Genomic DNA, 17569 nt, shown 5'->3' on the forward strand with positions numbered 1-17569 from the left:
ACTTAAGCACATGCCTAAGTCTGCAGGACTGTACATGATTGTTGGCACAGTTTATGTCTGAGGCTTCAAATATTCTTCCTGTAAAACACACGTTGCAGTAATTATAATTTTATTCTGTTCATTTGGCACATTTTTTATTAATTTATTTAATTTATTCTCTATTTGGCTACCATTAATTTTTCTAAATACATAGAAAAAATGTTAGCAGAAATACCAATATTTTTACTTTTCATGTTTGTATTTCATGTACATTTAAAGAAAATATCAGGTGTTTAGTGTTTAAAAATGAAACAAAAAAAACTGTCGTAAGAAAAATCAGTACAAATGTAACTTTCCAACATTTTTTATTGTAGAAAGTAAATTTTTTTAACTGAAGAAATATTCAGCATTATATTTGGACTTTTTTCATTCAAGCAATCTACAAACTACTGGCAAACATCAATGGCTCTTGATTAGAGTAAATAATCAAAGCCATCTCTACTGAGATTCAGAGATGTAAACAATGGCCCAATCTGACTCTGACTGACTCAAGTGGGAGCTGGACTGGGTCCTCAGTGTTAATAATGTATGCAATCATCATTAGAATGGCTTACTATTGGTATTTATTGGTATTCTCATTTTAATTTTACATTGCGTTTGATTATTCTAATCCACCTTTTGAACTAACCCTCTCATTGAATGAATAAATGAGCATTAAAGTTTTTATTCCTTCTTTAAATGCAGATAAATATTCCCTATTCTCCCAATTTTACCTTTTATTTTTAGAGCAGTAGCGTCCTCTTCCCAGTGTCACTCTTCTGTAAGTGACTGTGGCCATTGAAGTTAATAGCAAAACTCCCATGGGACCAGGACTGGGCCTTCTGGCAGGGACTAAGGACATAAGCTGATTTCAGGAGGCAAGAGGGAATATAGTTCAAAGTTTTAACACAACTATTTCATTCTGGATGATTTTTTTTCTCCCCTTTTATGTTACCAATGACACATTTCCATCATAGATTTTACTATATACTTATTAATACCAGTTCTGATCCTGCTAAATGATCCATGCAAGGTCACATTGTAGGATCAGGCTAGAACAAACATTGATCATGCTTAAAAAGAAACACAACATACTGCATGTGTATCAACATTTGGCTAACGAGGCCTGGATTTTGAAGGAGACCAATTCTGGTCTAATGCACTAGTGCACGTAGTTCCCACTGACTTCTGGATATGTATATAAAGTCAGAATTTGGCCTTTTGTGAGCAAGCTAACTTTAATTTAAAAAATGTACATGCTGAACAGGAATCTTTTATGATTTCAGCATTACTGGGATGCAGTTGAATCTTAGGTTTGAATCTTTTTTTTGTTGTGCATGCAAAATTCCTATTGACATCAACAGAAGTTTTGAATTTGCAAGGAATTCAAGATTTTCAAGAATAAAATTTTCAAAAGTGCATAAGTGACTTGGGAGCCTAAGTTCAATTTTCAAAAAGTGATCTTACGGCGCTTAAGCTTCATTGACTTTCAATGAGATTTAGGGTCCTAACTGATGAAGTCACTTTTGAAAATAGGACTTACGTGCTTTCAAAAAATTTTACCCATGGTCCTTATTTTTTATAAACAAGATTGACCCACAGAACAGTACACATACGAAAGCTGTAACTGCACTTTGTTTTACTCACAATTCAGCTGCAGGAGGTAACATAAGGTATTGTAATATTTTGTAAATCATCAGATTCATAATATTTTACATGAAAAAATAAATACAATGTAGAAATAAATATCTTTGTAGTAAAAAATAAATGTTTTGTGTATAAATAAATAGAATGACTTGGATTCATTTTTTAGTGTAGCAGTTACTCTCTAGTAAATCAGCTTTTTAGTGGTAATGAGTGTGTTCTTCAAGAGCATTGCAACAGTCATAGGTCCTACTCCTCCTGGTACTGGAGTGATAAAACCAGCTTTCTTCTTTACCTCTAATATAAACAGAAAAAAGATATTACTGTAAAAATACTTCCAATCAATATTTTTCCCTTCAAATGCCCTGAAATTTAAAAAATGTGTCTGAATTTACTGTGGAGCATCTCAGGAAAGTGTGGGAATCTCACTTTGAAAATAAAAGGGAAAGTCAAAGTCACCTGTGCTTCTGGTGGACAAATAACAGATGAGCTTCCACTACCATTGTTCTAAAAATGAACAGCAGGGGTGCAGTTGCGGATTGAGCCTTCTGTCTCAAACCCCTCTCCACAGCCTGGCTGACAGCCTCTGGCCAAAATATGTAATGTCAAACAAAGGAAAGGGAGGAGTAAAATAAGAGAGGAATTTAGTGGCTAACATCTCTTAGAGATCTGGGATGAGACGAAAAGATGCCGAAGCTAGGGCTGAATGTATTCAGTACCTCAAGCAATAAATTCTCAGTGGGTCATCAGTTTTACATAATCAGTTTCCGCAGATGAGGAACCCCTATGTACCAGGCAGGACCTTATACCATCACAGAATCTTTTTCCTCAGGTGGCATTGTAAGAGATAATGGAAAACTGCCTTTTAGGAGCTTCTCCTCTTCTGAACCCACAGGTCAACACTCCCCTGGAAACCCTCAGGGATTCCAGCAAAATCATCCCTCAGAGACACACTGGCCTCTTCACACTGATGAAGAGAAAAATGGTTAAGTCTCTGTGATACTTCCCTCCCCAAAAGGGAGAATACTTGTTCTTGTTTTGTGGACAGGATTTGCTTTGACTGCCACTGAGAGGTAGCCATCTCTGCAGCCCCTGATTTACTAGCACCAACAATATTACGTTATAGTTGAGGGCCCCAGTGCTGTCTCAGGATTTGCAAGCATGGATCTGTATGTCTGTGCAGAGTCCCAATGAAGTCTCAAATCAAAGAGAATACTGAAAGCTACACCCGCAATCCAGTCACAAACCTTGAAACATTACACAGGATTAGGACATTCTTTCATAGCTCGGGGCAAATACTAATGGCTCCATCTAGGACATTTAAAAAACAGCCTTTAACGACACAGGTGAAATGAAAAACAGTGTCATGTTAACCTGTTGGCACTGGGAGATGGAATCTGACACAATGTGATACTTGTATATTTTACATAAGACTTAACAATTGGAACTACAGGCTCACCACTTGCAAGAGAATCATTTAACTTTCTGAAAGCCCATCAAATGATACAATGGAATCAATGAATTATGTGCTAGTTGTGTTTATTCTACATGGCAAGTTTATTTCTGCACTCAACTGTCCAGACTGTTGAAGAGCTCACGATTTTTTAGAGTTGTACATCTTCAGCTCACCATTACCAACTAAGATTTGTCTGTGCTAGCTCTTAAGGAATTGCCAGAAAAATCAAAACCTGTTGTTCCATCCAAATGCATGAAATAGATTGGATGAGTGAACTGAACATTTCACATGCTAAACACCGGTAATTGCTTTGCTCACCCATTCTCACCTCCTTCTCAATGACTGTCATTAGCCCTCAAGTACCCGGCTTTCATCCACCTCCCCCATTGTTCTCTATGCACTTGCATATCTATGTTTCCTATTTACCGTATCATTCTACCTCTGCATCTGACGAAGTGAGCTGAGTCTCACGAAAGCTTATACCTATAAAAATTAAATTTGTTAGTCTTTAAAGTGCCACAGAACTCTCGGCTACCCCTCTGGAACCTTTGCCACTGAGATGGACTCTGAATACCATGTGGACTCTGTTGGAGAACAGTTTGGGAAAGGCACCTATTCATAGCATATATACATAGATTAAGAACGAAACATCTTTTTTCCTAAGTGGCCCATGTTCACCTATGATGTAAGCCCAACAAAGTCAATAATTTTTTATTTTTTATATCACCATTATTTTCAAATTAAGCATTATATGAGATCCATGGAGATTAAGGGTTGGAAAATTAGGCTGTTAAAATATAAGGAATAAAATTATTTGACAGTACTACAGATAAATTGACATGTATCTGGTGCTTGACTGGTGAGTAAAATGAAAGACCTTGAAAAAAGAACCATTGAGAAGGGAAATGTGAGGTTGCTATTAATGTAATGGACAATATATTAATTAGTTTTCTAGTTGTTCTAATGTAACTAACTATTGGTTATGAATGATTATGATTGAAGATACCTTTCCATACTAGTTTTTGCAGTTAGGGCCTGATGCGCCAAATCAAGCCCTTACTGAGAAGAAAGCTAGTAGTGGTAATTAAAGTTAGGAGGATTTTAATTACTCAATTGATTGATACCACCAGACGTTGTTAAAAGGTTTTCGAAAGGTAAACATAAAATACAACATGGTTTCTTGCAGTTACATTATTCAACAAGAATTAATTTGAGGAAATTTGACAGTCACTCTTAAAAGTCGCAGAAACAAATTATCTGCCTTTTCTTTTATTAGTTTTATAGTTTTGAACTACTTACTATTCATTTATTGAATGAATTTGGTCTGTTCATTTAATACAGCTCTCACTGCACTCTTCCAGGTAATGTCATAATCATTGAATGGTACTATATCTGTGCCTGAAGTAATTGTCTGTGCTAGCTCTTAAGGACTTGCCAGAAAAATCCAACCCTGTTGTAGTAATACCTGCCTGACGTAATATTAGCATATATCAAGACAGTTATACTGTTTTAGGGAGTAACATAATCCTAAATACTAATACTAAATACTAAAATACAATGTATCTCAGATGGAAACAAATTAGTTTCCAAATGGTAATATTTCATGGTTTTCTTTGCGGTGCTATTCAGAATCCAATTTATACCATCTTATTTACAAAGAGATACAATCTACAATCGGATGATGTTTTTCCTGAAGAAAGCTTAGCAATGAAAACCATGCATAGCATTAATTACCTGCAGTGCTAGTGACCCAGTTCAGACTAAATGCATGTGGTACTGTTTTCCCCAGGTGCTGGCCAGTGCCTATCGCTGTACCGTGCGTTATGTTATGTACTGTATCGTTATCCTGCATCAGAGTGGGACGGAGGTTTAATTTTATACTGGTTTATATAACTACCTTCCTAGTATCTGTTTGCAAAGGGAAATCCAAGGGCCACATTTTTAAATGAACAACAGGTACTTAAGTAAAGCTGTCTAAAAATGATTTTGCCCAGGCAAAAGGGTGATTGCAAGCTAGTAAATCCCTATCTAGAGGAGTAAATGTGGATCTGCTAAATGTATATTTTGCAGACAAACGTAGGTGCCCAGATCTGAAAATTTAGCCCTTAAAGTTCTAAGTAGACTTGGTTTGACTGTACAATGTGCAGTTTCTGAGATGGTGTTTGGATATGACAGACCAACCAGCAGCCAATGAGGTGTTTCATTGCCAATTACTTTATGTTGTCTCACCTTCACTTTTTGGTGGTGTAAAAGCTTTATCTTCTGAATCTGATTTAACTGTATGGAGACTCTTGATACATACAGCCCCCCTAAGCATTTATTTGGAAGCCTGGAAAAGGTCAGTGTTCTAATTAAGTGCCTGAGGGGAATGAGTTGTCATTCTGCAGCTTCTTTAGAACTTTAAATATTTCTTTGATTCTTAACAAGAAATGAAATGCAGATTGTTTCCTTGACAAACAGGATCCTCTACTTTGGAAAAAGTCTTCATTGCTAGGTTCCTTTAAAATTAAGGACATCATACATCTAAGAGGATTAATCACGCAAACTAAGAGTAGAAGACAGTGCTCTTGAGTCAGCAAACTAGATTCACTCTTGTCAACGACAGCTAGATACAAACATAACTTCACTCTTTGAACTGAACATTTATGGGTAAACGTCTCAAGGAGCAATCTGCAATTTTTGCAGATCAAAGGCACATGTTGTTCTATGTACAACAGTCACAAGAGTATCTCAGCACTAACATTACATTTAGCACATTATTTACTCCAAATTCTCATTAATTTAAAATGTAATTTTTTCATTATATATATTGCACATTGTACTGTTTTTCCTATGTGAACATCCTAGGCTGTGATTCTCCAGTTGGTATAATACTTATACACCAGTGTAGCTCCATTGTTTCTAATTTACATTGTTTCTAATTTAAGGTGAAAGTGAAAGGAATTCTGGTCCATAAAACCTATTCTATCTGATCGAATCCAGCTAGCTAGCAATTTGTGCAGTGCCTAACACCATAGTATGCAGGTGCTTTGTAAAGTAATTAGGAAGAATAATTCATTGTTTGCCCACATTAACTACTCCTCCCATGGGTGGAAAGGAAATGTATTGAAAGTGTTGTTTTTTAGGAGGAGGGAACAGGTTTGTATTTATTGCTCTGGTTGTGTATGTTTAGGTCAATATGTTGTCTTCTCTGTTGAGCATCCTTTGCTCTGAAAGGGGAAGCACATAGACTCAACCTGATTTCCAGTGTGTAGAATGTTCGACAGCCAATCTACATGGTAGATGCTTGCAGGTATTGGCCAATTTTTCAAAACACCCACTAATATTGGATGCCATACCTCAGAGACCTAGGGGTATGTCTACACAAGGAGTGATATACTGGTATAGCTATACTGGTAGAGTAGCCTAGCAAATCGCTCCTAGTGTGAACGCGGTTTATACCAGCAAAACTGAGCTTTTGTCAGTACAGCTTACTTTATTTGGGCGTGAGGGTGTGGGCAGGAATAAGTTACAATGGCAGAAGCTCAGTTTTGCCAGTATAACTGCATCTATGCTAAGGGCTTTTGCCAGCATAGCTCTGTCAGGGACCACACCTCATCATACTCATCGCCAATATAGCTAGGCCAGTAGAAGTTTGTTGTACAGGCCTTGGCACTAAGGCCTGATTTTCAGAGGTGCTGAGTAGCCACAGCTATCATTGCCTTCAACAGAAGCTGTCTCCTTCAGTCCAAAAGGGCAGATCCAAACACACCAGAACCACCGGAGTGAGTGTGTGAGTTTGAACAATATGTGGATAGAACAATGAATTTAATAGATTTGGGGTGTAGTAAGCACACAGAGCCAAATTAAGCATTGGTGTACACAGGTGTAAATCCTTTGAAGGCAATGGACTTGCAGCCCTTTGCACCAAGATTAAATCTGGTTCAGAGTCCAATAGAAGTTAGAGACAATCTGGATGGAAAGAGACTCAGGCCTGATTCTGCTTGGAAGATCATAGCTAATTTCACATTGTCCCTGTACTTGACCAAATCAGAACATCTGAGAACAGATTCCCTCCTATGGATGTGGTGTGCATCTCTGCATTGTCAGAAACTCTGGGTGTTTCGTGTAGAAAATATGCTCTGGGGTTCTTCAAATTCACTATCTGCTGCAAAATCCTTACTGACATATACAGGTTCTGCTGTATCCTTCCTGCCAAATCTGTGATACCCCAGACTCTGGAATAAGGGAAGAAAAAGAAGGCTTTTAAGCTGAGCCATAGGAGAAACTCCGGGAAGTTCTCAGAAAATGTCAGGATATCCCAGGCACATTAGAAATGGCTACTGAGAAAAGACCCAACCTGAAATTTGGGGATAGAATTCACCTGCAAATCAGAGACAAGAGGGGAGGCTTTCAAAAGCACCTAAGGGAACTAAATTTCACTGACAGTCAGTGGAACTTGTGCTCTTAAGCCCCTTAAGTGATTTTGAAAATCTCCTTCAGGGCTAATAGGGGAGAATACTTAAAAACTCAAACATCATGATTAGGCCCTTTGACATCAGTTCTTGAACATGGAATATTTGGTAGATGATAAAGTCCTGCATCAGAGCCCACTGTGTTGGGCCTGCACCAAAATACTTATTCCTCTTCTGAAACTTACTCAGCTATTTACATCAATGATACTCGTGGAAATGAGTGCCACAGGCTAATTATATAATGTTTTGTATGCTGCACAACTATTCTCTATTAGCATTTTTATGTTTGTTTCCTTTGAGTTCCATCAAGTGTCTGTTTTATCCTTATATTCAGGGGGTGGGGGTGGGGGGAAAGTAAGTATGAACACCCACATGATTTTGATCCTCATCTCTGTTCAAATGTAAAGGTTGAAAACTTCATTTTATTATAGTTTCATTGTGCATAAAGAGACATTTTGTACCTACCATAAAGTAAAACTTTGTAAGACCTTTAAAAACAGGTGTAGAGAACCATCCAGAACACTCTCCATCAGATGTGGGAATTCATCCCATTGTCCACTTTTAAAACATTAAAAGCTTATTCTAGTTTAAAATTGTATCTTTCAGTATTTTCAGAGCAGGGAATTCAAGATATTAGTTGTGATGTAGCAACTGAAGTTCCCACCCTGCTGTTAAAGTATATTAACACCACAGGTGATATCAAATCATACTGCTCGATTAATCCAAGCCATATTTATACATTTTTCTAATAAAGGAAATTTAACTTTGGATTGCTCATGTGAGAGTTAATTCCCAGCTTTTCATTGCAGTACCACATTTTTCAAGGATGGTTTAATAATAGAGAACAGCTCGGATCAGGGAGGGTGGCAGGCTGGAGCCGGGTGACACTTTAAACTGTTACTGCATATTGGTGCTGACCATTTTAAGCATCTGATGGTCAACCTTTTTTAAAAAAAATCAGATGTGTATAAATATAAATTCAGCCAAATGGTCAGATTTGTGTACTGATTATAATGCAAGGAATCATTAAGTTATTCTCAGTACAATACTTTGCTCAGTGTAAGATACTGTTGGTAAAACACAACGTAACTTAAATACGTTAAATAAAAAAGCAAATAACTAATAACTCAGATTGTGATTACGTTATCATTTTCACGCGATATAATGGCTTGCTCCACTTCCTAATTACTAAGTCAAATAATTTTCATGTAAATGTTTTACTTTATAGCTTATACGCATCAGATTGTTGCTGGTTCATTAGTATCGGTGAAAGTTTCACTAAATCATTAATCAAAACAAAACAATCTCCCTATGGCAATATTCAGCTAAGTACTACCTGTAACTTCAGTGGCATAACCCAAGTTAACAAAGTTCCTCCTTATTTCTGGGATCTTCCCTCACCCCGGGTAAAATCCTAAGGAACCTACTTACAGCAGAACATGTCAAGACATACACAGTACAGTAATAGGTCTGCATGTACAGCAACTTTGAATCACAACCTGGCTATCCAGATATAGCTTTATATTATATTCAGAGTATCAAACAAACATTTTAAGAAGCCAATTGAAATGTGGCACATAAATGTAAGATGTGTTTATGCAAATTATGTTTCCTTGTATATACTAGTAGTTTGCTGAACTTTTCTTTACTACATTTTGTTTCAGTTCTGAACATCTACTCTGTAACATTTCTTGTATCATTTTACCATCTTTTACTTACTACTGTACAAAGCAAAAAATGAAGAGAGAATTGTTACAATTGTATTTTCATAATAATTTCCAGTATGTCTCTATTTTAAACATGTAATTATACATACGCACATACATGTCTAAAATATATCTAGGATCAAACCTGTTGCTCTACTCATGACAGTACCTTCATTGACTTTAATAGATCTTTATGTGTGAGTAAAGTAAGCAGGATTTCATCTAGTTTATGTAAGTGAAGCTCTAGTAGTCCTTTTAAAAGCTTTTTTAATACAATTGGGCTGTCGGACTCAGAGCCTGTATGCCAGGGGTTCTTAAACTGGGGGTTGCAAGCCCTCAGGGGGTCAAGAGATTATTATGTGGGGTTCGTGATTCAGGGGCAGTGCCAGCCTCTTCCTGTTGGGGATGGAAGTGGGCTAGATGAGGTGTGCAAACTCCAGTGGTTCTCTGGGGGGAGCACAAGTAAGATTTGTCAATATCATTTTTCCACAACAGACTTAGCACCCCATTGCCACCCTTACTTCTGTGCCACCAGCAGCCGTGCAGATGTAAGGGTGGTAATAGGGCGCTAAGTCTGCTCTGCAAAGTCATACTGACAAAATTTCTTCATGTCCCCCAGTATTAAACAGCAACTATTTAAAAAATAACTTTTATGCTTAACAATACAATAAAAATATGTTTTAGTCAATTTAAAAGCAGTGTGAAAAGCAAATTCATTTTAAACAATAAGGTTATAAAATTAGCATTTAAAATAGTGTTAAATATAAAAAATGTTTTTAATTTCTAAGGGGGATCACACTCAGAGGCATGCTGTGTGAAAGGGGGTCACCAATACAAAACATTTGAGAACCACTGCTGTATGCCAAGAATTGAAAATCTATATTAAAAAATGTGAATTTCATGCATATCAAAAGGAGGGACTAATAGCTATCATGTTGGTAAGCTTCCCACACACAGCTCTGCCAATAAACTTTAATTCTGAACTGCAACAATCCTGTTATTCCAGTCTGGAGCTTCTCTTGAGCAGACATTGTCAACCAAGATGTATTGTGCAGTTGTTTGGTAATACATTGCACAAAAAAGAAAACTAAAATGAGATCAATGTGCACATTGTCATTTGTGATTTAAGATAGGATCGTTTGCACCACAATTTTCAGGATCAAAAGATTTATATATACCAAGTCTCAGCATGGAGAAAATTACTTAAGCAAAGTTATTAACATTTTAAAATATGAGTTTCCAATTGAAGTGCAAAAAGAACCTTGATAACGGTGGCTTGACTATATGCAATTGGAGACCCTAAACTTGTTGTCGTCTGGAAATTGCTTTATTTTAGTAGTCATGGACACAAGATGCCTAAAGGGAGCAGGAAAACTTGGGGAGGAGGGGCCATCATAGCGCTTTGCCATTGCTTCCACTGCACCTGCCATCAGTGCTGGCATGCATTTTAATATTATACATACCAGTTTCCTTTAAAAACAGTCATATTTTGTCTCTTTAATAGCATATATATTATGTTTAGATACATGAACTTCTTGCTTCTTCAATACACTTCAAATGAGGAGAAAATATTTGATTTGACAAATTAATTTAACATCTCATTTTTTTAAATAATCAAATACCTTAAACCCAACTTAGCCAATACTTTTATCTTACCTTCAAAGTCCACGTCTCCTACTAATTTGGCTTTCCCTGTCAGAGGGTCATGGATATGATTGATACCTACGTCAATCACAGCTGCACCTTCTTTAACCATATCAGCTGTAATCAATTTTGGAATACCTGAAATCACCAAGAAATATTTGCTTAATACAACCAGATATAGAACTATGTAATCTGCTCTTATTAGAGAAAAGGCAGGAAAAATAGGTTTCTTTTTTCAGTGTCTTTGTCATAGTTCTGATATACAGAAAATACTATGTTTTTAACTAAATGATAAGGGTCAGAAACAAAGTTGATGTCAAGAGGCTGTCTCTAAAGTGAGCAAATACTTTCAATTAGGCTACATAAGACCCTATTTCTACAGCACATCTTTGGATTCTTTGATTTCTCATATGTTTAATTGTTAGATACTTGACATTCCAACCATTTACCTGAACAGGTACAATATTGTTTATGTAACGTTGCTGCTCCAAATTTTACTATTCTAGAAGCAGATAAAATATTGCAACAACATGCAATTACTAGGAGAACTATCAAGACATTGTGGACTTAAGATATGCGGGTGACACACAACTCCATCTTTTACTACCTATGATAACATCACTGTTACCAAGCTAACCCAGAACTTGAAGAGCAGTTGAACCTGAGCAAGTGGAGGTTATGCTGCTGGCAGAAGTAAACACAGAGAAGTTTGCAGCTATGAAACAGTCTCCTTTGGCTGACGGTACACACCCACAATTGGTTAATCAGTCCACATTTTAGGAGTGCTCTTGGATGCCTTGCTGATGCTAAGCACTTATAGAGCAATCTCCATAATAACACTAACAAAAAATTCTACTACCTGTGGCTAGTTAGGAGATCACATCCCATCTGATGAATGATGACCTGGCCTCAGTAATACATACCTTTATCAACTTATAGCTGGACAACAGCAGTGCAGCCTACCTGGGCGTGAAGCCCTCAGCAACTGAGAAATTCCAATTAGTATAGACTGCAGCAGCATCTCCTCAGCTACTGTGTGCACAAAAAAACCTCCCTGTCCTCACTAAACTGGCTCGCTATAGAATACTGATTCAAATGTAAGCACTTCATCCTTTCTCCAAGGCACTCAATGTTTGGGGTCCAGGAAACCTAAACAATTACCTAAAGCTTTGGGACAAGGACCGAGGTCAACAGCTTTGTGTCTCAAACATAATGAACCTATTTACCACAATGGTAAAGTTTGTTTGTGCAGGAGACAGAGCTTTCTGTAGAATGAACTCCTGCATGAGCTAAGAACCACCACAAACCTCATCATCATCTATTTCAAGTACAAGGTGCATGTCTTCAACCAGCCATCACTAATAAAACACTTAATACACATAAAAAGAAAAAAACCCACGTAATTTCCCCCCAGCTCAGAGAGAAGATGGGAGAAAGAGAAAACTACACATGACAGATGAAAGTCATGTCATTTAATACACTACACTGGAAGGTAGCCAGATACCATGGTAATGGATGTGATATAAGAACAAGAACAGAATGGAAAGTTACCTCAGTATTTGCAGTGTTAGCTAAACTTCCTTATAATCATGAGAGGAAGTAACTAGAATTCTGCAAATACCACGGCATAATTATTTAGTTATCTAAGACAACTAGTAAGTATGGTGACCTCTTTGTAGACATACATACAGCCTGATCTTGCTCCCATTGAAGACAACAACAAAACTCCTTTGATTTCAGTGTGAGCAGGATTGGTCCACAAAGACTTTCCTCTTTGCAAGCATCATCATCATTAGGGGCTTGATCTTAACACCCGGGGTTACTCAGAGAGCTCATTGCTCTAATCTGGCATGCAGGCTCTGCTAAAATTCAAGATAACCTCTTTGTACCATTTAAACATTTCTCTTTGAAGCAGAGATAAACTCTAGCTTTCAATAATAGAATTTTAGTGCCATCTTTTTTAACTACATTCCAATAATTAAATAAACCTAGAGCATGTTATATTTTAAGATAACTTACTGCTGCGGCTTGAGAAACAACAGCAACTGATCTGACTAGGCATCATATAGCTAACTATCTGCCTAGCCAGGAGTGAGCTAACAGTTAAGAACATAAGAATGGCCATGCTGGGTCAGACCAGGTAATCATCAAGTGATCCATCCCCTGTTGCCCATTGCCAGTTTCCGGCAAACAGTGACTAGGGACACTTCAGAGGATGGTTTTGTATCCCTGACCATCCTGGCTAATAGCCATTGGTGGAAATATCCTCCAGGAACTTATGTCATTCTTTTTTTAACCCTGTTGTAATCCTAGCCTTCACAACATCTTCTGGCAAAGAGTTCCATATGTTGACATTACTTACATATGATATTTTGCATGACCTAATCAGAATAACATCATTCCTTTCAGTATAAACACTCAAAACCATTTCCAAATTTTCTTACCTATTACATTACAGAACCCCCCCACTTTTTAAATGAGAAGTTATTCCATCTTTAAAATAAAATACAGTATTGCTTCATGTGTTATGGGGATATCTTCACTCACTTCTGACTCAGCCACTCATTAGTAATATGGTCATTCTAATACTGTAAAATAAAACATCTACATTACCCCTCGTAGATATATATTATAACAAACTTGACTCAGATGACCTCTTGAGATCCCTTCCAACCCTACATTTCTAGGATTCTGTGATTTATCAAAGCCTCCTTTGCATACCAACTGCTAGGAGACCAGTGTCTCCCAAAATGCTTTTCTTCTGAAATGTGGAAAATTCTTCAATTTGTAGGTTTTTCAGAAAAAGCTAATCTATTTTTTCAAAATCACATTTTAGGCAAAGCTTAAATCTGAAACAAGAATGTCTGAGGAAATGAATAAACCATTGGCTTGATAAAACGCAGGCTTCAAAAACTAACAATTAAATTGAAGATAGAGTATTGCCTCGTGAACAGCATTTATTGCAGATAAGGAGTCAAATGGAGGACCAGATTGCGAGTGGACCTTCTATAGGTGCGTTAGGGAACACACGGCTGGCACTCATCCTCTGGCACTTCCCATATACAGACCTGTCACAACTGCAATCCCCCCACAAAGGGGATGGGGAAGAAGTAGGTTCATGACCTGAACCCCCTTCATACTAGCAGCAGAGCAAGTCAGGCACATCGGTGAGAGACTATTGCACCATCCCAGGGAATGATGCAGTCTGCACAGTGCCTGTGAACTCAGGGAAATTTAAAGGGATTATGCCTTCCTGAGGCGCTGTCTCTCCCTGAGCTTCCACTGCGGCTGTGCAACTCCACACCACACCCCAAGCAGGGCTGTGTGTACTTTGCACAATCTAGCCCTAGGTGTTTTCATCATTCCAGATATGCCTCATGTTGCGTAATGAGTGTTGTATCATGTCCCACTAACAGGAACAGTGGAAGGAGCAGCTATGCTGAATTGGTACTGAACACAGTTTAACTGCACGCAGAGCAAACAACTAACTGTTAAGCACTGGCTCAGAAGCAGTGGTTAAACCCTGCCAGTAAGTTCTGATGAGCTACAAAGAAGCATTTATCTACACAGTCATGCTAAAGAAAATGATGCCACATCCGTTAGTATTTTCCACTTATCATGTGTGAATTCTGATTAGGTGCACAGGCTAGGAATCACCATGTGGGCAATCTGAGCTCAATACCTGAGCTCGTTTTCTCGCTCCTATAATGGGATGTGAAGAAGGAAGTGCATTTAGCCTGGGAGGGAAAGGGACACCTCTCTTCATACTTGAACAGAGATGATGAGCCTCAGAGTAAGCCAAATCCATCCCTCTTCATCAGGAAGGGCGTTTAGCAAGACTTGGGGTTCAGAGTGTGGAAGAGCGCAAGGGGGGAGTCAGAATGGCACAAATCCTGTGAACGCGAAGAGGGGATTAAAGGACCACTGTGAAAAAACAAATAGAAGAATTGCCTAGAAATTGGCCAGACTTGTTTATAATGTTGTTAGGATGTTTATTAACAATACCATTAAAGCAACAATATTTGCTATTCAAAGCTGGAACTCTGATTAGTTCTTTATTTAGTAAAGAAAAGCTAAATCAAAAGGCAAGTATTTCTGTCTACATATCTTCAGTAATATCAAACCACTGAACTTCCAGTTACTAATTATAGAAACTCCATTCTTTCAACAACCCATTCTTCCATTTACCTCTTCATACTGTAATTGCACAAAACAGGGATGAATAATATGTACATAATACCAAAACAACCACATTTAATTTGCCAAGATCGCCCTTAATTCTAATAGCAAAAGAAAGGCACTATTGTTACCTGAACATGGCCTCCAGCTGATTTAAGGGAACCCTATTGTCAGAAGCTGAATGACTCACCATTTTTGTACTGTACAGAAAATGTTTTAGTTTATATAATTATACCTGTATAAGCTGTGCACTGACTGGTTTCCATTCCTGAGTTCACCCTTATGCTTCCCTAAGGGGAAGGTGTCATATGTGATGAGAAATTAGTTTATGAATCTGCAAATATGAAGGACAAGAACTGAGGGCCAAAACTCTTCCCTTACTCAAAACGAGCAGATCCACTGAAGCATCCTCAGCAAGCATGATCACAACCCACTTAGGTAGCACATTTAAAACAGTTAGTGGCACCATAGTTGTAGAAACCAAGCACCCCTGGTGAGTTTTTAACATTTACCTCTGTAGTATTAAGGACACTTAGCATTACCTGCAGCTACTATTATAATGTCAGCTAGCTGGGTATGGATCTTCAGCTGCTCTTTTGGAGTATATCTGTGAGTAATTGTCACTGTAGCATCACCTGTAATGTACAATATTCACAATTCATTGTCATTTATAAAACTCCCACAATTTATTAACATATGGAAATGATTCATTAGATTTTGATACATTAAGAACATACAGTTAATCAGATAAATTCCTCTTATGTTCTGACGCTTGATCAGATACACTTATTTTTTTATGAACTGACACCTTTTTTCAGCACATGCAGAATGCCATTGCTTGCCTTCTCACATGTACAAAGAACTTCAACCACATCACTCTCATTCTTAAACAATTGCACTGGGTTATGTTTTTGAGCAGTGTGGACTAAATTCCTTCCTGGGTTAATGTCACTGAGTTTCATGGAATTACATGGGAATGAATCTGGCCTCATATATCTATCTTAATAAATGTGATGAGTATAGCATTATAAGACCCCTTCATTTACCACAATCTAAAACACCGGATACTAGAGGACTATGTTTATAACTTTCTCCTCATAGACCCTTGGTCATTTATCTCTCTCGGTGCCTGCTGTGCACCTCACCTGCCATTCTGTGGCACAAATTCTAAGGGAGACTATGGACTTCTCTGTATCTATGACCTGAAGCAACAGCACAGTTATCTTCACATCTCTCTCCATTTCCCTGAGGTCAGAGTTTAGTTTTCAATGTGCGTTTTGGAGACTTTGAATATACAAAAGGGCAACCAGTGGTAATTAATGTTAACAGGAACAGTGTTCATTCTTGTTGGTATTTCCTCATAGATTTGGAAATGGTTCGTCATACAGGAAGGAAACATCCATGGCTCTGCCTCCATTCTACCCACTACAGAGCTTGGATTGCATGGGGAGTCCTGGGATAACAATACGGAAGTCTACAACCAAAGAACTTCTGCATACAAAACTCCGCCCCTGGCCAGCAATAGTTTTACCTTGGGGGCAGCATATGGAATATCCCTGTTGATTACAGTGGCCCTAGCAGATTTCAGAGGCAAGGAATTCTTTAAGAAACATACATGCCCAAAACAATTAACAACATTGTCACTATTTATGTATCTGGTAAAATTCCGATTAGACAGACTTGAGAATGTCTGTCACTGTACCCACTTAGGAGAAGAAATTAGCCAGACCAAATCATATGGTATCAAGTGAGGTACTTGCATGTGCTCTGCCTTCCTCGCCTAGACACCAAGAGGTGCACAGTGATAGCTCATCTCACACAGCTCAGACACATATTATTCCATTAATATGGATACCAAAAAAAGGAGAAAGGAAAATATCCCCCAAATCTCCATTTCTGCTTTTCTTTCATTGCAGATGCAGAAAAGTCTTGTTCCACCTTCTCCTGTTACTTGCTGTTAAACAAAAAGCTGCAGGATCACTCACCTGTGCCAGAGAAAATAGGAAGAGTTTGCATGAATGGCAAATGGACACCTAAAGTCTTTTGGGCAAACTCAGAAGCTATGGAGACCTGCCCTTGCATGGTGTATATGGCTGGGGAAGGACAGTTTTTCTGTGGCTCCAAACACTAGACATGAAAAATTGTACAACTGTGGGGCACCTGCTAGACAATCTGAAAGTAACCTATCACGCTAATCAAGGAGGTTCATGAACATGGGGACCGAGCTTCCTAGTTGTCTTCCGAAAGAAAGAAGGAGATATTTGGGAAAGGAATGAAGGCAACAGTCAGTAAAGGAGACTTCTTCCAGGCCCTGAGCATGAGGCCTGCTCTCTTTCACTTTGCTATCTTTCCTACATATCCTGAACCTGTTTCACTCCATATTTTTCACCTTCCATCCATTTCAGGCCCCACCCCATTCACATTGTCTCCTCTTAAAATTTTACATTACAGTTTTCACTACTTCAAAC

General features: G+C 38.0%; 1 protein-coding gene across 2 annotated transcripts in view; it reads right to left on the minus strand.

The window, feature by feature from the left end:
* The window catches only part of MTHFD2L (methylenetetrahydrofolate dehydrogenase (NADP+ dependent) 2 like), a 77913-nt gene that overhangs the window by 9169 nt on the left and 51175 nt on the right, over nt 1–17569 (minus strand). Inside the window, exons 5-7 of one of the 2 annotated variants that reach the window (XR_010921562.1) lie at nt 15644–15736; nt 10935–11060; nt 753–1959 (exon numbers count right to left, since the gene is read on the minus strand). Coding sequence is in view for 1 of the 2 variants with exons in the window: in XM_067557364.1 (XP_067413465.1) it covers nt 1847–1959; nt 10935–11060; nt 15644–15736 (332 nt within the window). In the remaining variant the exon portion in view is untranslated. Of the gene's footprint in view, nt 1–355; nt 1960–10934; nt 11061–15643; nt 15737–17569 lie in introns of those variants that run through there. The other variant, XM_067557364.1, reaches the window with a different exon arrangement.

The sequence above is a fragment of the Emydura macquarii genome, unplaced genomic scaffold (assembly GCF_026122565.2).
Source record: "Emydura macquarii macquarii isolate MOO-44397 ecotype Brisbane River unplaced genomic scaffold, CSIRO-AGI_Emac_v2 contig_1790, whole genome shotgun sequence".
Classification (NCBI taxonomy): domain Eukaryota; kingdom Metazoa; phylum Chordata; order Testudines; family Chelidae; genus Emydura; species Emydura macquarii.